Genomic DNA, 27,576 nt, shown 5'->3' on the forward strand with positions numbered 1-27,576 from the left:
CATAAATATTCGCAGTCCGATGTCTACGAATGATGACTTACTGCAACGCATCTCGTCAGAACCATCGGTACAGTCCAGTCTGCCATTGCACACGTATGATTTGGGAATACATTCACCATTGCTGCAGGTGGCTTCGTCGTATTGGCATGCGTGGGGTTTGTTGGTTGGTGGCGGCTCGACTGTGCAGAGAACAGAAGTGATGAATCGAAATTACCCTTGTTGCGTTCTCCTTCAATTTTTCTTAAAAATTGCTTCAATTTGAAGATAGTACGAAAGAATAGTTCCTTGTTTCAATTCTGCAAATTTATTTAAACGCAATTCTTTTGTCTCGTTAAAAGAAGGGTAAGATTAGACGACACGAAGATCACAAGGCTGTGATAGAATTAAGAGGAACTTTCGAAAAAAGAAGGCCTATAAGGCAATTGAAAACAGGAATAATTTTTTTGAATTTCAAAGCACGTACACTTTTCTACAGTGAGATACACGCTCACTTGCTGACCAGGCGTGGACGAAGGATAGCCAACAGCTTCGCAGATATACATCCCTGAATGTTCCAGTTGGATATTTGGTATTTCTAAGCGTCCATTGACATCTCGACTTCCAGGAGGCAGAGGCAGATTATTTCCTCGTAGCCAGCGCACTTTGGCTCGAAGAAGACCTTCGTCACGGCATTGGAATACGACCTCACGACCTAATTTATGAGATAACAATGTAATATCCGTAGAGACTCCTGCCTTTCGACGTTACGTGTTACTTGTCTTGTATTAATCGTAATGTTCCCATAAGAAGCTTATGTTATGAGAAGAATTTTTATTGTTTTTATTGTTTGGTGTGAGTAAAACGAAGAACATGTAATGATATGCGGTGTTGTTTGTGGAATAGTTCTTGGGAAACGCATTGTCAAAAATATATATTACGCTGTAAAGTAACTGTCTTTGTTCAGATATCCTCTTCGCATGCACGTTACTATGAAATACAAGTATCTGCTGTCAATTGTAAATTAAATAACACGAAACTCCTCGCAGACATAGACGATTCTGGTATTACAATTATGAATGAATAAAATGGTCCGCTTAGATGATCATTCACAATTTCAACGAGTCATTAATCACGCTCCATAAATAACAAAATTGCGTAGCATTACTTGCGATTGCTGTCCGTAAAAATCTTACCTTGCTTCGGCGGGTCTGGCCAAGGCAAGAAAAAGATAATCAAAAATTGTATTAATCTCTTATATAGTTAATTTGCTTAATTTATAATACGTACATTTCTACGTGTAATGCATAAAATACTGTGTAATAGGATTATTATTCTTTTGTTGCCACTAAACTTACTTTCTTTGATCAGTTGCTCGCTTGGATAAGTCTTCAAGTTGAGACGATGAGATTCTCCATCTAGAGGAAGCAGGTAGAAAATGATCATCATATCAAATAATACATATTAAACTTAAAATTAATCACATACAGCAATTTTCTTCGTCGGATCTGTCCCTGCATTCTGGCACCCCATTGCAGAGAGAGGACTGAGGTACACAATCTTTGTCTCTGGTGCACGCGACGTAGCCGTGTGGACAACTGCCAGGCATTAGGGAAACGATGTGATCTAATAAAAAATTCGCGCAAGAATATTAATATAAAATACCTTCTATAATATTCTGGAAATGTTAATAATTGGGAAGAATATAAAAAGGTGTTGATACCAGAGAGATGGTACAGCATAGGACTTTACTAGAATGAGAACGGTATGGTATGATCGTAAATTTAACTCAGAAGAGACTATTTGTTAATGCAATCGTATCCAGGATCATAGTTTAGATTCGTTGAATCTTGGATTGCGAAAATGATTTTCAAATTAATATTCAAAGCAAGCCTATACGATATTAAATCGCTTATTAATTTATGCTCGATGGGAAATATGTTGCTAAAGTTTTGAAGAAAAGTCTTCCGAAGGAACGGTTAATGGCAGAAAATATTGCTAGGCTCTGAAAGGAACTTGAGGACTTAGCCTCTTCAACTTTACATTTTATATCTTGGCACTCGAGATGTATAAACTTTAGCTCATCGGTAATTTTACGACTGTACTATATCGTTTCCACCTAGTTTGCTCACTCCACTCACGATCTGTAGACGTAGACGATCGATTCGTGGCTATTTTTGGCCAATAAGGAACATACAGGAGCCCTATTTTTAAGACTGTGTCGAAGGAATATGGTAAACCGCACTTGCATTGTTCCCATTCTGGTCTCCTTTTTAGCCAGAAACAGCATGAAAACCTTACCACAATTTTCGTCAGATCCATCAGCACAGTCTATGAAATTGTTGCACTGTTGGTCAGCTCTGATGCAATCTCCATTCGCACACTGGAACTGGTCCCTGCCACAGCCTGCAAACACGTCGATGTATTGTAACTGATAGAATGAACAGCTTCGTCTTGAAAAAACGATCGTGTGATCGTGAAAAAGTTTGAACGAGGCACAAAGGATCTATTACTCTTTAAGTAACGGTCTAAAGAATGAAAAAGAGCATGGACCACCAACAGTACCTAAAAATGCTAAGAACAGACATAAAATGATCGGTATATGTACACGTGTACTGGCACGCACAGAAAAATAGCGAGAGAAATTCACTTTTAATTCCTCCACACTGATCGCCTTTAAAATTAACATTTTACTTATCGGGCCAAACTTGAGGATAGATATTTTTGCAATTTACAGAGGAATGATAAAGTAGAAATGGAATGATATGCGAAATATCCCAATGGCAATTTTCCATTTCGATTTTCATCTCAATATCTCGATTTGAAGTTGGTAAATGGAAAAACAAATTAAATAATTAACTCGTGTTATCGTACGAGACCAGATTCAAAAGGTTAAGGCTTCCACTGTACATTTTTCTGTGTATGCTCGTTAATAAATTACTACGAAACTAGAAACTGCTGCACTATTCTACAACACTCAGAACATAGTCTACGATCGATCACTTCAGGTAATATGTACCTTCTATCTCTAGCAAATCAAAAACTATGTCTCATGCTATAACAGGATCTACGCTAGGTTCGTACCAACAGGGATGTTCAACAGATTGTACCAGGCAACGGATGCACTAATAATTTACACAGGGATGCGTTGAACGTGTGACTGAGTTGAGTAGAATTCACTCAAGTCTCTACTCGAACAACCTACAAACTGCCTATTTGGCTGCTAACACAGACTGAAAGAAAATGCAGAGTCTAGAAAATCTGGGGCGTCCAGGGTTCCAATGAAATCCTTATTAGAATCAACTAAAAATCATTTATGTTAAAGCAGAAAAAAGAGCCGAGGCTTGACAGTTACAAATTAAATTATTTCTGTCAGCAATATAGGCGATACACAATTTCTGGATAAGCGATCGTATCTTTCCTTGGTCAAGGCTTCAAGAATCATCGTTATTTTTGTTTGCAATTGACCATCATTTTTGAGCATACAAAATGAATCCTTTGATCATAGATCGATCATAGCTTCGTTGTTTCATTTTCTTTAGAAGTGACTGATTAAATAAAAGTTGAAAAGTACGTGCTATTTGATCAAAGAAACTGACTGTAACACAACTGAATAGATAATGAAAAAATTGGAATGAAATGAATTTGAGGGGATTGGACGCCAGCAGATAATCAAGATCTGCCAGTGATCTAACCGAAGCAATACTGTTCGTCGGTAAAGTCGCGGCAATCGTAGAAATGGTCGCAGTGGTGAGTTTCAGGGATGCAAGTGCCATCAGCACAAACAAAATCATCCGGAGCACAACTCCTCGGAGTGCTCAGATTAGCTGGCGCCTGATAATCCGGATTGTAATCCTTGCTAGCCTGGTTCACGTGGGTTAGTCCCACCAGTGTGGTTCTACCTAGAAGTAACCGAAACTGAAACCACCTTGCACCTGGCTCTTCCTTTCTTTTAACTGTTTCTTAACCAATCGTCCATCTCTGTCTTGGAATTTTAATCCTGCAACTACTTACTATTGCGATTCCAGTCTTCTGCCTCTGAAGGAAGAGACAGTCATCGTCTGATCAACTATTTGCGATATTTTGCGTGTGATTTATAGGGCACCACAAACTGACAGTAGATCCTTTACGATTACACCAGTTAATACTACAGATAGTGAAATTTAGTTTGCTATAATTTGGTTCAGCTGGGTGTTTGATTTCCTGTCAGTCTGCTGTACAATTTGGGCCACTTGCGACTGAATTAGTGCACGTACAAACTCGGTGCGGCACAATTGGTTGCCTCTAGCAGGCGGTGGACACGGTGTCACGGCCAAATACTGCGTGTGCACCTGGTGCGTTGCGTGATCTACTGGATCAAGTGTGCAGAACCGAATAGAGCTTATGTACAGACAGTGGAAACGGCCACGACACGGTCAGACATCAGAAATCCTCGACAGACTCAACCGGACCTTAAGAAACGTGTTTCTGATTGTAAGATGTAATTTGTTCTTGCAACAGAAGTTCTCCTTGAACAGATTAAAGTATTTAAGTTCCTCCAACCATTTTCCAGAAATACTACAGCACTCTTTTGCATACTTGAACTAATATTGCTGGCGCAATTTTGCAAATCAAGTTACCATTTACAAATTCCAAGCCATCCGATTATCTTTGAAACAAAGAATTATAGACCTACAAAAAAGAAGTTCACAATTTATATTTTCTATCCCATCAATTGATTAATATTAATCGTTAAATTATTACGTAAGACGCAAATGAACTTTGATCAGAGAAACGAATTAAAGTCTCAAATCTGTCAATATGTTTCTCAAGGAACGAGTCAGTTTCGAGGATGTTCAAACGGGTCAGTGTAGGTCTTAGCTGGTCCCTGCAGCCTTTTCCACCCACTTTGGGTCAGACTACGTCTCCCTATGCGACGTCTAGGACACGTTTCAGCCGGTGCACACGTGTTCCTGCCTAGTTCCTTCCCTTCAGCGTCCTAAGCTGTCTTACAGACATCTTGTACACCTACCTTTATGACAGTTCGCCTCGTCGTCTTCGTGAGGGCAATCTGGGCGTCGATCGCAGACGGCGGATTGCGGAATACACGTTCCATCGCGACACGTGAACTCGTCAGCACGACATTCTGCTGGTGGTGTCACCACGTTGTCTGCAATTTGGAACATTTTTATCGTTATTACTTCTCGTGGATCGCTATGGATACTTATCTACGAGTCAGGAAGTTATGTTTATTTCATTTAGTTGGGATAGAAGCGTCGAGTATTCTGGAATTCTGCAGTCAAGGTCTCTTTGAGGTTTTCAGCACCGGGTTACTACGGATCAAGGATTCGTCAACTTCCAGACTGTTTCGAGGCTTTATCAGCTTCAGCAAACATTAGTTTGGAGCTTGGATAAGGAGAAGGTTACGATCTCCATTTGAGTTTGACGATTAGCTGAAACTGATGTTCCAAGAGAAGCTAAATTCTTTGAACTATTTAGGACTGGATTAGCGTATAATAATGTCTCTATAGAACTCGTTACTAGGAACCAGCTGTATTACAATTTCTGGAATTCTTTAAGGTTTCGTGGAGTTCGACAGAGTTCTCTCGCAAAGTCCTTAGGGTTCAGAGAGGGAGGCAGGATCTCCACGGTGCTTGGAACATGGGAAAAAGGCTTTGAAATGGTCTGAAATCCTTACTGCAGTCGCGCTCGTCGCTACCATCGTGGCAATCGATGTTGTTATCGCAGAAGAAGTTCTTGTTGATGCACACACCGTTGTCGCAGGGTCGCTCACCGTTGGGGCACTCTGAAAAGACAGGCGACAGTTAACGAGGGAAAGGGTAATTTTTCAAGAAATATTCAAAAGAAACTGTGAAAAAATATATGAGAAAAGAAAAGAAGTAGACAGTATGCTCGCTTTCCTAGAACCATAAAGACCCCCATAATGCCATATACATTATCCCAAGCAATTGGAAGAAAGAGAAACTCGACTGGACAGTTGGAACAGAGCAAAAATGTACATAGACAGGTTCCGATCGATTCTCCACGGTCCAGTGGCAGAATTCCATGAGAAAGTATGGTCGAATAAGCGGCCCATGGTAATTAACCGATCGATAGACTGTCCTAGTCGAGATACCAACAAAGATAAAACCGTCAAACAAACAGCGTGCACACTGCCGGCTGTCATGCGACGTTTTAAGGAGCGCACATGTACACTGATCCCCATAGCGGAACTCTCTATGGTGTCGTGATCGCGTTGACCGTCCGCGTTTACAGATAGTAATTTGTAGAATCGGTTGGAGTACCAATGGAACTTTACATTTGCTGTTTCTTCCTTTCTCTTTGCTCTTTTCTTAGGTCAGATCGGGTCTCGCATCCATTATGTGATATCACAGTTTATTGAAGACTGAAGGAGGGAATTTAATTAATATGTTTGATTGGTAAACCCAAACGAAAATTATTTCCACGTCAATCTACTTTTCTAGCGATTAATTAATTTCCAATTAATTCTTGTAGATTTATAATTACTGTCAGTTTTAGGATCGAGCAATTCCTGGAACGAAGTATCCTCGTAAGATAATTTACGCATTCAGAAATTGAAATTCTCCAGAGTGAAACAGGAAGATGTCTTCCTGCTCTCAGCAGTTTTCACGTCACTTTTCCAAATTTCGGATGCTTACTGTATCAAAACCGATAATGAAATTCTCATAATCTCTTCATAATCTTCTCAACGCGGAATACTCGATTCACAGTAAATTTGTCCTTTATTCACGCAGCTATAGAATTGATAATACTGTCAAAATTTAATGGATGATTCTGATCTATTAAAGCGAAACTCTGGAGAAAGAATACTTGGTGCGCGGCAATCTAATAATTTCATAGAAATCAAGTTCGCTGATTCAAAGTCGAACGACGTATCTTAGTGATTTCAACGGATGAGGATATCAGTAGTTTGTTACTCTTATCGATGCTGTCAATTTCGCGATTAATCATGCCAGAATCGATTCTGGTAACTGGTAAACGGGACCAAAGACTAGTTTCCATTGTTACTCCGTGGGATGTGCGTGTATTGGAAGAGTGGTAAGTAGGAAAATTCTACTATGCAGCACGATAACTCCGTGAACTACGTTCTCCCTAGGGAGCCAGAGTGTGTAACGTACTTTCCAAAAGCTACAGGAACGTTTAAACGTTATCAAACAGAAAGATCTAGGCAAAAGGCGATGCCTCATAAATCTAAGGCTATGGTGTACCATATAGTAAGTAAGAGACAGAGACAGAGAGAGAGAAAGAGAGAGAGAGAGAGAGAGAGAGAGAGATACAGAGAAATAGATAGAAAGGGGCACATACACTGGGATCGATCAAAAGTTTCCTTCTAACTCATTCTACGTTGCCAAGGAACTGAAAATTATAGAGACTTAATCGTAGAAAATTATTAAATTGTAGAAAATTCCGCTGAAACGAAGAATATTTCGCTGTTAAACTTTTCCTCGACACCAGTGTGTACAGAAATATGAAAGTCTCATCCGGTTTGGCGACTTGTCGAATCCTAGGATCCTGTGTACGTGCGCTGTGCAAGACTCTTATAATCTAATATAGATCAGAATGGAAGAAAGATATATATATAGATAAATGTGAATATAAATATATATATATATGTATATGTATATACAATCAGAGAGTGGAAGAGGTATGTACATATCAAGGTCAGGCAACCTGTGCTGAAAGAGAAGACCAAAAAATAAAACAACCAGTGTGTGAAAAAGAAAAAAAGAGAGAGAGAGAGAGAGAGTGGCAAGAATGGAAAGAAAGTGAGAGACAGAGAGAAAATTCGAGCAACAGGATAGAGAATTGTTTGCATAAGAGCGTCCAATTGCATTTCCATAGTATCAATTAGAATAGGTCGGTGTATTAGAACGAGATTTAAGGGGGGTGGGGGTGGGGGTGGGTGTAGAGCTGAAACATACAAAGATACCGTAATTGTTAATTACGCGAGACTACAGAAGGGCACGTGCTCATACAGTGAGAGAGAGCTAAATTACATGAAATGAAATTTTTCATATTATTCTCACATAGATACATTCAAAAGTTCTAATGAATATTATAAGGGAAAAGATGGAATAATAACTGTTTCACTTTTAACAGGAGAACCAACGATTTCTGCTTAAAAAATATCATTCTGACGTTAAAGATTGGAATGGCTTCCTGTGGGATCCATTTAAGGGCCTTTTTCATATAGAATGTGAAATAATATGCAGGGTGAGTTAACGGGGCGATTGTTCATGGAAAAACGAGTCAAAAATGTACGATGCATTTTTTTCGCCCGAGTTTCTGTTTTCAAGAAAAACGACTTGAAAGTCGGTCGCGAGTACGTGTTTTTAGCGTAGCTGACTCCAGTGGTTCTTAACCTGGATACATTTCAATATACCGGAGATAATTTACCACACAGTCTTCCACCGTTACAATCTACTCATTTGATTCTGCAATAATACGTACTTACAATTTTTTATTCGAAACTAATCACTCTTTTTACGTATCCTCAATCAAGCGTATGAATATTATTTAATGAAACAGATACATCTCAAGATTTGGTTGCCAACGGGAAGAATTAATTGCTAAAGGACTAGAAAGTTTAATTACGTTACATCAGCAAAGATCGTATTATGGAAAAAACGGAAAGAGAACCACTGGAGTACCGTAGAGCGCAACGCCTTTCAAGTTCAATTTCCCTCAAAACGAAGTTTCTTACGAGGAACCTCCACTGCATCTTTTCTTCTCATTTTTGCCCAAAGAATCGCCCTACATGAAAACCAAAACCCACCACTGCTAACAACCTACATAACCTAACTTTTTATCACAAAACTCAATCGTAAGTCTCTTAGATCCGTCGTTAATCGTTATTTATCTTTGAATGTGAAGAGCTTCCAGCATTGATATATCTCTATTCAGAGGGCAATTCGTAGATTCCATAGCCCCAATGGACAGTCTCATCCTCGATGACGAGGCCCCCTGGTCGCGGCGTCGCGATTCAAGCCGAGGCGGCAGTCAACGTCCGACTCGAAACACGGTCGATAGGAACGCGGAAACGAGATTAACGGTTCTGCACGGCCAGACAAGAGCGAGCTGGCATTAGTTACAGCTTCTTAATTGCCGCCTTGAAGACCGACGCGCGACCAGGCAAAAGGTGGAGGGCTCTCCCCGCGATTCCCCGTACGCATCGATTTCTATTCGATGGCTTCTTCTCGTTTTTCACGCTCCGTCTTGTTTCCTCGAGCATCCATCAGATAAACCGGCACTCTCACTTCGATTTATTTCCTTGGAATCGTTCCTTGATCTCTTTCTACTTCGTTTATCTATAATTCTCTTCGGATAGTCTCGAGGAAGACACAAGGGAGTTTGTTACAATTCGAGCTTCTTAGGTGTAAGCTGTGTTCTGAAGGAATTGCGTGTATCGTTCGACTTTTGAGAAGATTATGATAATTTTAATTTTAATTTTAGTTTTCACTCTGCGTGTCATTTGATTCCTAAAGTTGAAATACGTAGTCTGTGATATAAGTAAACTGCGAATTTTCACGTTATTTTCATATTTCTAAGAAGGTAGTTAAAAAAGTAGAATCTTGATAGAAAATTGCTTTGACTATTAAGCATTATAGAAAGCACTATACCTCGGATATTTTAAATATTTTTTCATAACATTATGTGTACTTCGTTAAATCTTGTACTTATGCTTATAAGACAGCACAGCTTAATCCAAAAATTTCAAATTGCGATATCAATTAAAATAAACTTTAAGCTGGTAAAAGCCCAAAATTTTTTACAGGGAATTGTCCTGCGTACGTGGATATCGAGGTGAGAGACCTCTGCAAATTTGACAGTGTGCAGGACGGGGTATAGCTGAAAACGAAGAAACGATGAGCGTTAGAGAAACGTGTTAAAGAAAAGCTTCCATTTTTTCCTCAGCAATAATTCTTCATGCGAGGCGTCCCGGGAAAATGTCGAGATCCAACCGCGGAATAATTTATCAAGATGCGATTTCGTAGATTTAGCTCCGAAAGGCGGGGAGATTGAAAAGACAAAGAAAGAGACGAGAGAATGAAAATAGAGAAACCGGGTCCAGAGGTCGGTTGATTTGCATTACAGGCTGGACACCGCGATCGATGGGCTCTGACGTGATTGTTTAATTGCAGCTCTCTGCGCAGAGGAATCCTGCCACACGCTGTTTTTTCTGAATTAAAACTCGTTCTCGTTTTTCTGATACCATCGCGCGACGGTACTCCATTGCCTAAATATAAATTGGCAAAAAACGAGGGAGCGCGGTTGCAAAAAAAAAAGGAGGGGGTGTTTCTCTGCACAAACTATGCTTCTCGCATTATGAAAAATAGGGCGCAGGTGGGTCATGCCAGTGGTTCTCAACATCCAAACAAATAAACTAGACTAAGAAAAATCCCTCTGTGTTCATCATTTAACTCTAAGCAATGAAGACAAAGAATCTTCTTCTCGTTTCGTCTTTATTGTCCAAAACGTAGAAGAACGAATCGATTGATGGATTAATCGAAGTTCTGTTCTTAGTTAAGTTTCTATTTTTATCGTTAAAATGAGAACTATTGGCAGATGAATTTATTCAGGGGATTCCCATAAGTTCTCCCGTATCGACCGTCGATCACGAGATCGATTCTCCATCGATACTGCAGCCTGCAGTGCAAATCGGCCTTGATCGACAGGCAAATAGACAGAGAGAGAAAGAGAGAGAGAAAAAATAAATAAAGAAAAATGACGACCGTACGGCAGTTGATTTCGTCCGAGCCGTCCTTACAATGCTGTCGACCATCGCAACGTCTCTTACTGTCCAGGCACAATCCGTCGTTGCATCGAAACATTCCAACCGGACATTCGCTTACTATAACGATGCCCAAAAAAACGGTCAGGTGATCTTCCATTAGAGCGTCTCGTGCAATGGCGCGCAATTCATAAGAGAAAAATGACCTTACCGACGGAGTTCATATACCCTCTTTTAATTACCATCTATTGGTAACTATTACCTCTTTCTCTTTTTAGCAAACCACATTTAATTAAAACTTAATTATAAGCAACAACAGTAATGTTTTGTGGTATTACGTGTAAACATTTTTGAAAGAGGTATAGGACTCCGTCACCACCTATCTCTTCGACGTCCTTTGCGTACACGTTGGTCCGTTGGTTCAGGAATGGAAAAAGTACTCACGTATATCTCCAATAAAATCCCGAGGAGCATACTCGGTTCTCTAACCCTTTCGTTGTACAGAAATACATACAGTACATATAGTTGCATAATTAATACATGTTAATTTTAGATCTTTCGAACCTGATTATAGTGTATAGAAGAAAGATAGAGATCTTAAATTCCATTTTCGAACCCTGACCCAATTTTATGACACATACAAGTAGTTTCAGAGACGCTACCTTAGATAAGATAAAGAATTTTAAGTCCAGAATCAAGAAACGTTTCAGAGGTTATGACCCCACATATTCTATAATATGTCAGACGATTGTAAAGAATCGAGTTTCAGGCATGAAATGATATGAATCGAGATTTGATAAACAACGAATGGGTTACAAATTGACCAGCATACGTTTCAGGCAATAAAAACTGGCCCCAATGAGCCAATGAAGTGTTATACATGCTTGGAAATCGTATACCCATTCTCATGCAGAAACATGCATTTAAATGTCCGATTTAAGACTCACAGTCTACGTAATAATTGACCAAAACTTTTACATGCATCCGTGTCGCTGAAAGTACAGCGTAAGGCTGACTTTATATAATGCCAATATATCTTTTGCATCGAGGGAATGCGACGTTAGTTAAAGAACGACCAAAAGATGTTGCCTCCTTTAAAGACGACGAATCAGAGAATAGAGGAGGATTAATGCAGGATAAATGGTTTTAGTTACAAATGCCATGAAATGTGCCATTGAGGTTAGTAAATTTATGTTGTGTTGAACATGGCCCCCGAAAGGTAATTTTCTATTGGACAATCACGCAAAGGAAGAAGACCAGGTGGCCAGGACATTTTTCGTCATGTATTGGTAGCAATGATCCATAGTTACCGCATCCAATCTCGTCAGATCCGTCAGCACAGTGGGTTACATTGTCGCACCTCTCGATTTCAGCTATGCATTCACCACTGGCACATTTCCACTCGGCAGGTGTGCAGACCCCTTGACACAAGTAACAGCTCAACAACAAGCTCTAAAGAAGCTTCAACAATGGGATGGTTGGGGAATTGCAGCGCCATTGACATAATCACTAGGGTGATCACTTCTAGTGACCACTCATAATGGCTCAGTCATGACCAGCTAAGGCGGGCAAAAAGGATCTTGACCAAGGTAAGGGTCACTCGAAATCTTGTATTTCTCATAAAAGAATCAAGGAATAACAAGTGATTCTTGAATTATTTATTACTCTGACGTGACTAACTGTGCACGTATATAGGAAATTCAAAGATGCACAAATATCAGAGTACAATTTCCATAAAATAAGCAGGTTAACTATCAACCACGAAATCATCAGTTTACTTAAATTGAGAAAATAATTTCTACCGATATAGAATCTGTCTTTCTTCAAATTTAAGATCGAGCTGGTTATCAAAGGTACTCTATTCGATGAGAAAGATTATCGGGAGACATTGAAAATGCAAAGACCATTCGAATGACCTAACTGGGTGCAGAGGAAGCTTACCACAGTCATGCTCGTCACTACCATCGAGGCAGTCGAAGATATTGTCGCATTTGCGTCGAAGCAGAATGCATTGTCCGTCTTTGCAACGCATTTCCTTGCTCGGATCGCATTCCCTCGGGCGCTCAGTTGTCCATACATGGCCTGAACGTACATACACAAACAAGCACATTGCCAGCTACTCGAACACAAGCCTTCTGCTATATACAAACGTAAAAAAGTACCTCCATGTCGAGGAAAACGATGCTAGAGCGGTCAAGATCACTTCTCACCAAAGCTTTGTACACATTAGCTTAATCTGGATAGAATTGGGAACAATTGTCCCATATAATAAAGGGGATCAAATGGAACTTATATTTATTTTTATATTTATATTTGTCAGAGGATAAGAAATTATAATCTTCCAGTTTTTCCTAGCCAAATTTTGCCAAAGTATTCTATATATGTATATAGACAAGTAACTTTGAAGATTTATTCAGAAGTTATTGAAAAGATAAAACAAATGGCAATAGTAGTGAGCCAAAAATAGGTTCACAGTCAATGTAATTTGAGACTTTCATCGTTGCTGTTGATAAAAAGACCCATGGCGATCCAAAATTAAGTGTGTTAATCTTTCTTCTTAAGGAAAGTATATTTTTGTTAGAACTTGTTAACAAAGCTTCCAACGACTTATATTTACATGAAATTCTCCCCTTTCCATATAAAAATCCTATATAGGTTTTTCTCCAATTTATATTCGTACAACGACCAGACAAAGTTCGTCGAGAGAAATTGGAATATTCAATATAATTTTACGTTCTTGTAAGTCGTGATAGCTAATTATTTTTAATTATTTTTACAGTTCCAATCTCTTGCTATACGGGATACTGATCTTTGAGACAAGATACGGTTGAAGAGCTAGAGAGAAATAAACCTGGAAATAAAGGCGGCTTCTTAGCCAGTTTCACTCTTGCTTATATCAAGCTAATGAATTAATTAGCGGTGAGACCACGGCTGACCAGCATCGTCATCCTCGTTGTCAAGTGCTAAGCAAACGAGAAATACGCGTCTACCCAGCCAGATTTTTACCTACATTAAGAGGAAGGCCCCCACAGTGTATTCGTAAACACGTTTCTTTGAGGTGTAGTCAGACAGAGGATGGAGGAAGAGGAGTCGAATATAATCGAATGCAGATGGTATTCAAGCGAAAATGTATCGTAACTTTCACTGTTGTGCCTGGTTGGAAGGAACGATCCGCAGATTACTATAATTTTTGTTGAAATTCTCAGGCATAGAATATTTATCCTACAATTTCGGACGATCTTCGCTTTACAGATTAAAAGATCAACGGAAATTAGGTGTTTTGCAAATGGGATATTGGAAAGAGATTTTACATTTCTATAGTATACACGCATATATATTCCTGCGTGTTTGCGCTACAATAAAGAAATTACGAAGCCTGGAACTTCTTTTACCAGTTTCTCAAACTTCTTCAAACCGTGTCAAACTTTATCAAACTTATACGGATTCAAACGGATGCTCGCTCAAATTTCTCAAAATTGATCCAAGCGAAGCGGAATGTTCCTCCCAACAACGACAAAAACTTAAATTGTCCAAATGTCGTTGCTCAAAATTCCCAAATCAATGTTGCAAACGCGTTCAAACTCTATACTTCATTCTGTCGATATCTTTTAGGTATCTTCTCTTGCATATTTCCGATGATGTAACAAGATTAATTCACGTTCGTTTATCGCGCTATTGAGCAAGGAATTTCGTGCAAAGAGAATGAAAAAAAAGATGAAGAGGGTGAAAACAGCGTACTGATAGGTGGAGTGGCGTGTGTAATGGTTTCGTTAGCGCAATCTTCGTCGCTCTGATCCGGACAATCCGGGTGGCCGTCGCACCTGTAGACACCCTCGATGCACTTGTTCCCGGTGACGCATTTGAACTGGGTGGGTGTGCATTCCCGTTCTGTTTGTGTGGTCGTTTGTGTCGCAGCAGGAATACACGGGAGCAGAGAACACACATTTATATATACAGATACGTTGACAATGCTGCTGAACAGGGGATGGTTTTTTGTTCAGGGGGACTCGATCGTCCGTCCATTGAAGAAGAATTTTTTTGCCTTTAACACTGGATCTCGTCTGTTCCATCTTTGGAAAATGATCGAGATTGGAATTTTCTAAAAACCACAGTTTCATGAAAGTTAAGAAATCATTATATATTAGGATGTTGATTTATATTTCTTCTTCGACGTCTACGTTATTCGGTCGATAACTCAAAATACTTGAAATTTAAATGTTTCAAAAATTATAATTTGATTATAAATCATAATAAATAAAAATAGATTTCCGCTTAGAAAGTTATACAGGTTTCTTTATAGTTTATTATATTGGGCTGTTATTTTATACCTCTTCTTCAATGTCTAGTTACCTTGTCCCCCTGATAGAGGATAAACGTTGCGCGTTGAAGAGGGGGATCACCTGTAGGGTTTCGATTCTGTTATGACATCACGAAAAGCTCGAAGCTCGTCCACGAACAACGAAAGCGTTCGACGAACAACGATACAAAAGCTATTGCTTTGAACAATACGGGAGAGGGACGATCGACCCTCTCATTCTAGCGTTTCAAATTGGATTAAGGAAATTCCTCTAAACTTTCTGGGGACTCGGGACGCGTGAATCTATGTACAATTAATGGTCTAGAGAGGTGAGGGTTAAAACTTTGAAACTACCAATGTACAAATGTAGGCACGGCGGGCAACAAAAGCTTTGACGTTTTTCCTTTCACATTCTTTTCCTTTCTTAACAATTTCGGTTGACCAGCAACTGATTTTTCATCCGAAGATAGCCACATTAAAGTACTGAATTCTATTTACTATATTGCTATACTCTCATTGTTTTATTCACTATGCTGCGTTCATTTTTATTTCAGTTATTCCAAGCCACCGGTACCAATGGACTCACTTCGATAATGGCAATATAATAAACGAAATTTTCACAATAAAATAATAAGTTAAACGTGCGCGTGTTAGAAATAATTGGAATTGAAATTGCTCAGTTTATGTCAATAATATTGCAAAGATATTCTTTGCCACCGAACTCTTTCGAGTAATACGAATCAAAGGAACATCAAAGCTTCCACCACCCAGCACACGCTTGACACGCTTCGTAAGTATCGTCAAGGATTGAGATTACTTGGCAAGCAGAAGCGGAGACCACCAACACCAGAAACTCCACGTCCACTTTCTCCGGCTCAAACAATTAACTAAATATCTATTTCTTTCTGAAAACAGTAATTTATAAAAAGAAAAAAAAAAAGGAAACAAAGGAAGAAATGGCACTTCTATGGAGTCTCCAATATTGAATGTTCCCAGATGATAGGTAAGTGTTTATATACCGCAGTGAAGCTCGTCTTCTGCCCGGGGGCAGTTGTCGAATCCATCGCAAACAGCGCTCTTCGATATGCAAGAGCCGTCGTTGCAGGTGAAGTCCATAGAAGGGCACGGGGCCAAATCTACAGGGCGCCACCGGCAAAAACAGACAGCCTGGTTTCGTCAAACCCGTCGCCTCGAGCTCCCTCCTCAGGATTATTGCTCCTCAAAGTCGTGGAAAAGCTCGAGTCGAGGTGGCCATGTTACATTGGTTATATATTAAATATAAATATATGTACAAGCTATGAGATCCACGTGGACAACACACGTGTGGAGACATTTAAAGCGGGATCAACTGGGCTTGATACACTGAAAGCATCTGTTATGGTGAATGGTATTTATATATGGGCAGCTGTCAGCCTGCGATATTGCCTCGCGGCTGCCAAGTTAATCCTGCATTGCCATTGTTTCGTCTGATTTTTGAATAACAATTGATATAATACCTTTGTACAGGTTTTGTGACTTTTCTGTTTTCAAAGGAATATCAGTCTTTCATATTTGGAACTTTCTATCTGGCACGTTGTTGCATCGAGGTTCCTCAACGTTAGAAACATGTTACCGTTTGTAATAAAAAGTGAACAATTCTTTGCAATCCGATTCTGCAAAAATGTATAAAATTCCACCGCTATGAATCAGTAAAATTTCTATGAAAAATTATCTCCATTAAAATCTGCTAGTTCTAGAGTTAAATCCTGCTGCAATCTAAATTTTTTCATAGACATCTTTTTTCATAATTCTCCGGCCGAGAAAAAGTTATTCCATCAGTTCATCATAGCGCAGCAGGATGAACAATACAGCCACAGTACATGATGTTTATTGGCACAGTATCTGCAGCCTGACAGAGCACACGACTCCTCGACCGCGGGGTATCTTTTTACAGAGGATTCCTTCGAAGCTGGCTAACACTTAAAGCAATCTGAACGAAGCCTCTCGAAGGCGATTAGGATATATTCCATGGGTTCTATGTACAGTGTGTGCGTCTGGACGTGTAATTTGTCTCTCGTGTCTGCGTAACATTAACTGAGAACATCGACGACCAATAGAAGAATCGGGAACAACGTTGTTTGGACTCCAAACAGATTAAACACTTTGGTTTACTCGTTGAACCTCAGAGCAAATAAACTGACTGCGAATTGCAGTGTGCAGTCCGCAAGACCGATGAAAGATGTTTGTTATATCCAGAGATGTAAGCTGTCTCGACTTCCTTTGCATTCACCGTTTGCTTTATCCCTATCTTATTGACCTTATTTGTACAGCTGTGGCCTACTCAGGGGCCTACTTTTTCAAATAACCATAATACGGTGGTAATTCGTTTAGATTCCATGAAGTTATGGGGTGCTAGCTGTGATTCTCACGAAACAATCCCTTCTTTATTAATAAGGAAGCAGTAGCCTTTACTACAGCAACAAAAGTCTATCAGTAAGAAAAGTTTCAACTAAATTTATGTCTTACGGGTATCGAATTTAAGAGAATCACTGGGGTTTGAGCGAGATATGTAATTACCACTTTGTGGCCTACCTTAAGATCTATCTTTTCAGGTAATCGAGAAACTTGAATGCAAAGGAAGAGCCATGGTGACTTAGCCTGTGCAAGGAACAGAATTCCTCAGAGGACATTCAATACAAAGGCCTTTGTACAGCAGGGATGGACGCCACAAATTAAGTTCCAACACGAACATACAAATATCTTCTTCGTCAGAATTTCTGGGCCAGATTTCCAAGCCACCACTTTGTACAGCGATAGATCCCACCAATTCAGAGCCCCACTTTTCAGACCTTCGTTGCTGGCAAGGTTTCACTGAAGAACATTCGAAGATGCCAAGAAGTGAAAGAACAGAACGGAAGAAGGATAGATGGACTGGTTTCTACCTTCCATCCCACAGTCAGCTTCGTCTAATCCATCCTCACAATCCTTTACGCTATTGCAGACGAAGATATTGTCGATGCAGGTCCCGTCGCAGGCAAATTTCCACATAGGACATGCGGAATTTTCTTCGGTCTCGTGCACTCCATTCTCATAATCTCCATTGGTATTGCCGTTACAGTCAAACTCGTCGCCATAATCTGGACAGTCTGAATATCCATCACACCATTTGTCTGCCGCGATACACGTGCCATCGCTGCAAACGAACTGATCCGGGTCGCAGTTCGCGGTCGTGCTAGTCTCTTTGGAGATGAAGTCGGAATTCGTAGTGCTCTGTCTTTCCGTGGTATCCTCCTCGCAATCGTCCTCCACGTCCTGGTCAGCTCTGATCTTTGTGCCCGTCTTTTCATCCTTCTTGCACTTTTTTCTAGCCGAGGAAGAGGAGCTCTTCGTAGCTGGGAAACTCGTAGAAACCGTAACGTCGTCTATTCTGGAGTATGTTTTACTGTGTTGATCTTGCCCTTCCTCTTGGTCAACGATTTCCTTCGACTCTTTGCTGATGTTGTTCCTGCTCAATTCTGTCACGGTCTCCACCAACGTCAGTGATTCTGTGGCGTCTGAATATTTAGAATCAATTGGTTTTATAGTTAAACTATGGTTGAACACCTCTGAGAATTCCGAGAAGTCCTGAAAAGAATCCGAAGAATTACTGTCATCTTCAGGCTTGGAAAGTGTGGTATCCTCGATTAGTCCGGAATCGATCTTATTCTCGCTTGTCAGAGACTTCTCGATACCTGCTTGTCGCAACTTCTCCTCCAACTCGTACACTCTCTGTCTATAGAAATCCACACACTTCGAGGTACAATTGTATATCTTCGCTTCCAAGGTTTGGTCGATAGAATTGGGAAGAATTTTATCAGCTAACCTGTCCTTACTAAGTAGATCTATCAGGATCTTGGAATTGTTCAAATTAGATTCGAATAACAGTGTCTCCACGTTTGCGGATACATTATAACTGTAATCCTCGTCTGCAGTCGTAGAGGCTGTCGACGATACCGACGATGATCCCTTCTCTTCCAAGTTCCCGTCATAATACGTCGTCTCTTCGCTATCTTTTCTGCTATCTGATGTCTCCGTAGAATCCTGATTAGATCCGTCGGCAATTAAAATTTCTTCCGAACTTAGGACAGTCGATGTCCTGTACTTTTCCGTAATCCAGGAAGAATTTTCTGAATCCGGCACTGTGGTCTCTTCCACGAATGTCGTCTTCGGGCTCCAATCCAGCTTTTCCTCCAACGAATATTTAGTCCCAGATATATCGGAAGTATTTCTTTCCCCCGAGTCCAATCTCATCGCGTCTTCTTCCCCGGTGAAGTTCAACTTCTTGTCTAAATCTTCTTCAGAGTACCAATTCCAATTTGTAGTTTCTGAAAAGTCAGTGGAGTTGATCTGTTCTGTACTCGTCGACGTGGTTGCCACGGCTTCTTCCAGACTCCCATCTTCGGAAACAAATAATTTTTCACTCGATTCTGTAAGAATAAGAGATTCGTCCTTCACCGAAACAAACACACTATCCGTTGTCCCGTTCACCTCGCCTTCCAACGTTACTTCATCTTCTTCCTTCGTCGAAAGATTAATCTCCGGCCTAATCGAAAAATCTTCCAATTTTGATACCGTAGTTTCCTCCACGCTTTTCAAAGTACTTTCTTCCTCCATCTCTTCTCGAATCTTATTAGAAAGTATTTCATTTTTCATTGAACTTGGATCATCGGCGACGGTCGAGCTAACAGTCTCCGGTGTTGTCGAGTCTGTTGGGTATTTGGTGCCAGCAAATACGGACATGTGTCTGAATCTACCCTTCTGCCCTTTCTTCCTACCCTTCCTAGACTTCTTCTTCTTCGCACGCACCTTTCCATCGTTGACCACAGTCGTGGAATTTGTGGAATCCGTCAGAACTGACACTTCGCTAGACGTTGCGTTCTCAACACCAGACTTTCGGTGGTTCTTCTTCCTGTTCTTTTTCGGCTTCTTCGCCTCATTATCAGTAGGATATCTCTCGTAGTACAAGGAACGTATCATCGTTTTGGCAGACCTCGAGCTCTTCCTATCGGGCGTGTCAATTATTTTGAAACCTATTCGTGGCAAGGGATTCAAGTTCCTCGACTTGGACCTCCAAATGTTCCCTGGATTCGTTTTTTTCTTGACTATTTTCATCGAGCACGGATCGCTTATCTCGATGGCTATTCTTGGTAAGGAATTCGAATGCCTTGGCACGGACCTCCAAATATTCTGTGGACTCGAATTTTTATCAGGTAGTTCATTCGAGGATGGATCGATGGTAGAGTCGTTCTTCGGGTGTTTCTTTGGATTTGTCAAAGTCTGCTGCTTCAGGTCACCAACGTGATTCCAGTTCAGCATTCTCACTGTTTCCAGATACTTGCGGAACGTATGCTCATCGTTGTATAAATTCCTCCACTTGGCCTTTTCTGTGACGACGATCATAGTGACGGAACATGAAGGATTTGCCTTTCCGGAGAAAGAGGCGAACGAGAGAGGAGAATCGAGGCGGAGAAAATCCTAAGCTTCCACCTCGATCGAGACATCAACGAGAGAAAGAGGAAGAAGAAAAAGACTGGACCAAGACAGCGGGCTAAATAGTTCACTTTGCTCGTTAAGGAGCAAACGATTGACTCGTGAATTTTTCTCGAAAATCGCCCTCGAGGTGAGACGAAAGAAAAATATTTCGTCAACGACCAGAGCTTAACAGATGTGGATAACAGATGTCATAAATTTCACAGGGTCGTTTCACAGAAATAGTCGAATTGCATGGACGATTAATAAAACCGCGATGAGGATTAAACAGAGGGGACCACGAAATTAGGATGGTGTGGTTTCAATTTTAAATATCTCTAGCTATGCCAGAGCAACAGGTGTCTGCATTATTCAGAAAGTCCATTTTCACGTTTCAAAGCCGACTTGGGGACTCTATTCCACGCGTGTCTCCCTCAAGGAACAGCTGTACGATTAAATTTATGTATTACAAAAAATTATCGAAGTAGCACGATACTACTTGGCCATGTAAAAGTGAGGATTACTACTGAAGAGATAGGGACTTTCTCATCTTTCTCTTTTTATTTTTAACTTTTTTTTTGGTGTTTTTAAAAAAATCTGAGACAAGCATCTACGAGATATTCCTAATTCGCCAATTGTACGTCTACCCTCTGCAATTTCTAACAATTGAGATACACAGAGATTAGATTAACACTAGAACTAGCACACCAGTCAAATTGACCGGTTTTACAATTTTATTTTAAAATTCCTAATTCATGTTATTAGTCTTAAAAGAATAATATAACGAATTTTATTTTGTTTTTTATGTATTCAAACTGAAAGTAATTTTGTATCAAGGCTACTTATATCAATAGCAATCAAAATGACTGATGCTTGTCAAAGTGTAAAAGAGTCCCAATCCCTCGTTTAGGTATCACGGTCCCAGATGGATTAATAATACCAAAAATGTACTACATAACATGGAATTGCTTCTGTAAGAAAGTAATAAATCAATAAATATACAAATATTCCATTATTACTTATTTTTTAAAGACCCTGTCATTTTGACTGGTTTTGGTAGAAATAGCTGCATGTTAACTATCGGTAGTTCTAGTGTTAAGGAAAAGAAATACGGTAGAAGCGATCTTAGCCGAAACATTGTGGTCCCGTAGAACAATTAGAGTCAGCGTTAGGAACACGTTGTTTTCATTGGATCGATCAGTCTCTTCTTCCTCTTCCCTCTCAAGTTTCAGCCTCGTCGAACCGATAAAGCCACTAAACCTGATCCTCATAACGCGCTAAATGCTCTTTTGCACAGATCTCTGCTGAAATTACGTAACTGATCCACTGAAACTGTACGATCCGATCGAATCGTTGTTCCAATATCGTTAAAAACAATTGCTCATCATTCTACAGAAATTCAATCAACGATCATCAGTGATCGATAACGAAACATCAAGGTCTAATTGCAGCTCGAGATCCCAAATGTTGAATAGGACAAAGAGCTACCAGGAGACAGACACGACGCTTAAAAATCCAGAGCGAAGTATATCGTTGTATGTATGTGTGCGTGGTGCGCGCGTTCGTCTGTGTATATGTGAGCGTGTATATGTGTGTGTGTGTGTGCGTAGACACGAGTGTAGGGACACGAGTAGGTAGTGTGAATGGCATAATTACCGCAGTCCCTTTCGTCAGAGCCATCAGAGCACTCCTCCACCCCGTTGCACTGCAACTCGTAACCGATGCACCGTCCGTCCGTGCAGCGAAACTGGGCCTCTCCGCAACCTGCTCCACACACCACACTCATGCACATTTAACCCTTTAACCACGCGCAACTGGTCAATAATATCGGGAATGAACGGTGGAGAAGAATTTAGAGAAGAAGAGACTTTTCATAGTCCTTTCTTTACATTCTGATCCTTTGACGTACTTTTGCTCTCAACGGTTCTTTGATGTTGAAGACAGACAGGTATTGGTGTACAGGTGAATCATGATGGAGGGATCGTTTGACATTCCGAGTCTAGGAGACGTAAAAACTGGCAAATCTACGTGTTGACGTCGATCGGAATAATTATTTTTCGAAAGATTCGTTAGCAGACTCTTTTGACCCACTTTTGCTCTTGATCGTACCTTGGCGTTCAAGATGGTGAGCAACAATGTTCGGTGAAATATAGCAGAGGGGTGATTACGGTAGTCCGAGTCTATTAAAGATGGGACACTGAGAGAATTAGGGGTTGATTGTTGGTTGGAATAACCGCTCTTGGCAGTGCAGTTGTGCATGAATTCTACAAGGGACGACAGACGCTTTGATAGACTCTTCCGGACTTCGCTCTTTCCTTCATGTTCAAGCTCACGACAATATCTTGCGAGTGAAGGAATGAATCGTTAGATCTAGTGCTGTGGGTACATTAAGAGGCGAGAAAATAAGAAATTTAATATTCAAATATGGTTCTCGAAAATTGTCCACGTCTCACCTGTGTCTAAGTCCACGAAGGAACGAAGGACTTAACTTTAATTAATAATTCTTCTTCATAATAAAAATCTACTTAACACGAAGAAACGAGTGATCAGACATTGCAGTCCGAATTCCATTTCTCCTGAAGCATAACTCTGTGAGTAAGGATGTCTATTCCCACGGTGATTTGGAAGGAGAAATATTCGAGTGAATGGCGCAGTTAAAGGGTTAAAAGCGCAGCCAAGCAGGCTTCTCATCAGCCCCTGCTTCACAAATAAAACACGCGGCTTCGGCTTACGATTCAAGCGTCCCCTTTGATGTGTTCCCTTTCCATCCAGTGAAATCAGCCGTGTGCCGTCGATACCGAGCCCTCAATGAAACCGCCACAGAGCGTGGAGAGCATTTTAGATCCTCTTGCCGTGATTACCAAGCGGCGGATGATCAATGACTTCGTGATTCATGATCGACGAGACTCGAAGTTTTACGAGATTTCGAATCACTTCGAATTTCAAGGAGTCGATGATTTTCGGTATGAAACATGTTCTACATTTGGACTCGTTCTCTCAATGCTTCCTACTAATTCTGCAGGGCAATTTTCGTTACAGGGAAATTAATATACGACGTTTTATCAATTCTTCGGAAGAGGCTTATCAAATTTCGATGATCAGCAGATTATTAAATTGCGAAGTGATTCGAGCTCGTGACAAATAAGGGGAGAGATGAGATTGATCGGGGATGATTTTCGAGCGTGAAAATCTGTCCATGCGTGCCATGGCGGAAAATTGCAAACTTGGGAATAGGAAAGAAGCCACTTCCGGTGTGAGGTTGACCAGCAGGGAAAAATCGAACATCGTCCAAAAAAGGAATAGATATACTCCACCGAGATGGTTCGTGTCTTGGATCCAATTTTTCAGCGCTAAATAGTATCTTCCAGCTAACTTAAAAAGATCATATTGCCCTAGTCAATTTTTGAGTGAAAGAACAAACGAATCCGTGAAAGACTGATAATTCTTGGGTGACCTTGAAGGTGAAACCCATTTAAGTAAGGCTCATTTTATCGTGGAGGATTCTAACAAAATACTAATGCAAACTATAACATAATTTCTTTCTAGGTAAATTTTCCTATAACAATACGATACGTAGAATAGAATTTTTCGATAAAAGAAAAAGAAAGGAGACTTTGTTTCACCTTATCTGTGCAATTAGATTGGAAAGCGTCTCCGCCACAATACAACGAGCTACGCGAGTCAAACCAGATTAATTAGCAGGTCATCAGAATCGCTGTGTCGAGCTTGCTTGTTGCTTTTGCAATAAGCTAACAAGTGGCTTTCGAACACCTGGCCTTTCAAAGCAAGCGTTCACACCAGACTGTGTCGGTCAGAGGATTCCATCAGATCATTGGAATCCATGTTTCTCAAAGATTCCTATCGTATCTCAGGAATGATTAAAACAGTTTGTCTTTTTTTCTTCTTTCGTTAAGAGATGAGAATAGGTTGACTCACCACACTGGCTCTCGTCCTCTCCATTACGACAGTCTATGTTCTGATTGCACCTTTTGTCGATACTGATGCAGGTTCCATCCAGACACCTGAATTGATCTCCGCTGCATGTGGTCACTTGGAATGAGAAATGGAAAATTCAGATTATTTCACTGTGTCGCGCTGAAACTGAAGTTGTATCTCCGGCGAATGGCGTTTTGTGGAATTAACAAAAAATAAGATAAAGCTGAACCGTGGAAGCTTGAATTATATTTTACGATAATTTGCCTCGAATTTTTGATAAAATAAATAAATATGACGAACGTCCACGGTTCAGTGGAAATAAAATACAAAGGAACATAATGGTACCGGTGCAATTGATTTCATCAGATAAATCTCGACAGTCGGATCTTCCGTCGCATCTCGAGGTCTGGCTCACGCAATTTCCGTCTAAGCACTCGAACTCGTCTGATCGACATCGAGCTGTGAGTCGGGAAACAGAAAATAAGAATAAACAAAAGTTTCATAATGGTAAAAGAAATGTTTAACTTGAAAGGAACAACGACGCGTAGGGATTTTAACCAAAGAACGAATGTTAAAAATGAAATCACAATAACTAGGTTAGGTCACACGTTCCTAAAAGAATTGTAATATAATTCTAAAAGAAGTCACATAGACGTTATAAATTGCTGTCAAATTAGAATCTATATTGGGATATCTTTTTGAAAAATTACAATACAATTTTTTAAACGTGATATAAATCTTATAAATCATTCGCAATGATATTCTATATACTATAAAGTCTTTCCCGCGCAAAAAAGATAGGAGAGGTTATTTTTATCGATTTTTAGGTTAGAACTTCTAGAGAAATAAAACTTTCCCAAGATCTAGCCATCTTTAATTACACGATCCTTCCCAAACACACGCACCGTAACAAATATGTAAAGATTCAGCGATTAAGAGTGTAAAAGTGGAGGCTGGGTGACCTAACCTAGCGGCAAACAACTTGGAACGGTTCGAAACTGATTCTAAAGGGGATTGATCGGTCAGTGGAGATGAAACGGAGCCAGGAAGGTCCATTTATCGGGTCGACGCTTGTTCACAGCGGATAATTAGGCAGTGGAACGATGATAATGAATCGGATTATTCCGTTGCGCCTCGTCTCAACGCGAAGAAAGGAGGGATATAAGATTCTGAAGGCAGGAGAACTAACGATTACGACTGCTCTGTTCATAGCCGTGCAATTAATTACTCGAGAAACAAGCGTCCATTATTGAGGCCAGTAATATGCTTCGGCTCGGACGATTACTCGGCCGAACAACCACGCGACGAGCCGTTTCACCTGAAATCGAACCTTGCGCCGAGTTCGCACTTAGCGCTTCTTTCTCGCTCGTTCCTCGCGCTTATCTCAACGTACCGGGTGTCCCGTTCAACCGTACACCTTTCAACAAATCTTTTTCTATTCTTTAATCAGGAAATGTTAGTGAATCGCGAGAATTTACAAGTTTCTTTTAGAGAAGTTTAAAGAAAGCTGACTTTATTTACTAGACTTTGTAATTTTAGTCAAATCTGTCGTAATTTATCTTGCTTGTATGCCACAGTTATTGACACACCCTGTATTTAACTTTTCCAATTTTCTTCTTTTACTTTGGATAGAGGTTTTTCTTTGAAAATTGTGTTCGAAGTATTCGGGATTTGAATTTCGCGCTTTCGTTCAAACGGCCACGTGACCCCACGTGGTAGAAGGGGTAACCGTGTAACAATGTTATACCATATTTCTTTCTTCCTCGTTTTTGGCAAGTATACTTAATTTTGCCAGTCTTAAAAGTGATTTATTTGCCACAGGCGTATTCAGGTTTTTACAGGGCACCCGGTATACATCCCTTTAGAGAAATTTATTTATTCAGACGTAGAAAATGTTTTGAATGTTGTCCCTCGCTAATTAATACCTTTTACACTGTTTATTTTAGACCCATCATGCTTTAAAATTCGCTATTGCCTGTCGTGTCGTCTGATACACATCGGAATCCCATTTATTTAAAACTTCGTAAGAAATTAAATTAGAAATAAATTTATTTGGATTCCTCTGTTCTAGCGTAAAAGGCAAGCGAATTTTGAAACATAGGTTAGGTTGTACATTTGTCAGTCACTTGTGAAACCAGTCATTTCATAAAGTATGCGCCTCTCTCATTCATATGCTTTCACGGACGATTAGTGAGCTTCCTCCCCGTCTCCAGACATTCCGCTTTACTTCGTTCAACTGATTAGTGCTTAGTTTTCGTACTTATGTGCTGACAATTTTCCTCATCCCTCCCATTTCCACAATCCTGGTATCCGTCACAGCGTTTCGATTTATCCACGCAATAGCCTGGGGTGCATTCGAATTTGTTCTCTCCGCAAGCTGCAAGAATCGTACATGTTCCATTTCTCTGTTCCTATATTTTTGCTTTCGCATGTTCTTCTCCGAGTTGACAGACGTTGACAACACGAGTTGAGAAAAAGCTCCACGAAGGCACAGAGAGCGAGTTTCACGAAGACAAATAGACAGAGACACAGCGAAGAACACATATAACGAAGACTTTCGATACGTGATAAGCTTGAAGTTTGAGGTTAGGAGGATTTGCAGATGATTATTGCGCGAACCTGGCGCCACACGTAGGCGACCAAGCGCGTTTTGAAAACATTCCCAAGTGGGAAAACAGAGTTTCGTATAATATCATAGAGTTAACAAATAAATGAATATGCCACGTTTTATGATAGCGACGATAGAAAAAAAAAATATTTCAAATACATGTAGCGCACTACTGAACACACATTGGCCCATGAAACTGAGACAAACTATATTTTTATAACATGTATCGCATAATTTCCCCAAAAAAGGTTGCAAATTCATTGCCTTATAACTAGGCCAGGAATCTTTACGTATTCGTAGAAAATTTAAACGAGGAAAAATCTACAATAAATTATACACGATCGTGAATTTTAAAATTCGATTTTCTCAAAAACCTCCGACGCAATTTCGTTACTTTTCATTCTCGACTCACTTCGAAAACTCAAATCGTCCTAGTTTCACGAGATGTTTCACAAATATTTTTCAAAATCTTCATCCAACTGTGACCGGCCAGAAAGCTGTTCAAGCCCTCGAATAAGA

The 27,576-nt window shown here is 40.2% G+C and overlaps 2 protein-coding genes across 3 annotated transcripts in view; one reads left to right on the forward strand and one right to left on the reverse strand.

Annotated features, from left to right (window-relative positions):
• LOC117217134 (basement membrane-specific heparan sulfate proteoglycan core protein-like) overlaps positions 1–27,576 on the reverse strand; it is a 186,140-nt gene that overhangs the window by 18,141 nt on the left and 140,423 nt on the right. Inside the window, exons 11-28 of one of the 2 annotated variants that reach the window (XM_033464496.1) lie at positions 26,710–26,826; positions 24,795–24,908; positions 24,450–24,563; positions 22,170–22,277; positions 17,948–20,428; positions 14,468–14,617; positions 12,671–12,811; positions 12,040–12,150; positions 10,736–10,849; positions 5,654–5,761; positions 4,988–5,125; positions 3,672–3,878; positions 2,278–2,382; positions 1,465–1,602; positions 1,335–1,394; positions 1,173–1,187; positions 464–691; positions 42–179 (exon numbers count right to left, since the gene is read on the reverse strand). In XM_033464496.1, coding sequence (XP_033320387.1) covers positions 42–179; positions 464–691; positions 1,173–1,187; positions 1,335–1,394; positions 1,465–1,602; positions 2,278–2,382; positions 3,672–3,878; positions 4,988–5,125; positions 5,654–5,761; positions 10,736–10,849; positions 12,040–12,150; positions 12,671–12,811; positions 14,468–14,617; positions 17,948–20,428; positions 22,170–22,277; positions 24,450–24,563; positions 24,795–24,908; positions 26,710–26,826 — 4,587 coding nt within the window. The remainder of the gene's footprint in view (positions 1–41; positions 180–463; positions 692–1,172; positions 1,188–1,334; positions 1,395–1,464; positions 1,603–2,277; positions 2,383–3,671; positions 3,879–4,987; positions 5,126–5,653; positions 5,762–10,735; positions 10,850–12,039; positions 12,151–12,670; positions 12,812–14,467; positions 14,618–17,947; positions 20,429–22,169; positions 22,278–24,449; positions 24,564–24,794; positions 24,909–26,709; positions 26,827–27,576) is intronic. The other variant, XM_033464497.1, reaches the window with a different exon arrangement.
• On the forward strand, positions 15,797–16,734 carry LOC117217136. Its single transcript, XM_033464499.1, has 2 exons — positions 15,797–16,029; positions 16,132–16,734. Exons 1-2 carry the CDS (start codon positions 16,023–16,025, stop codon positions 16,494–16,496), a joined length of 372 nt encoding a protein of 123 aa, XP_033320390.1. The 5' UTR covers positions 15,797–16,022; the 3' UTR covers positions 16,497–16,734.

Source organism: Bombus bifarius, unplaced genomic scaffold (assembly GCF_011952205.1).
Source record: "Bombus bifarius isolate JDL3187 unplaced genomic scaffold, Bbif_JDL3187 scf7180000007974, whole genome shotgun sequence".
Taxonomy (NCBI): domain Eukaryota; kingdom Metazoa; phylum Arthropoda; class Insecta; order Hymenoptera; family Apidae; genus Bombus; species Bombus bifarius.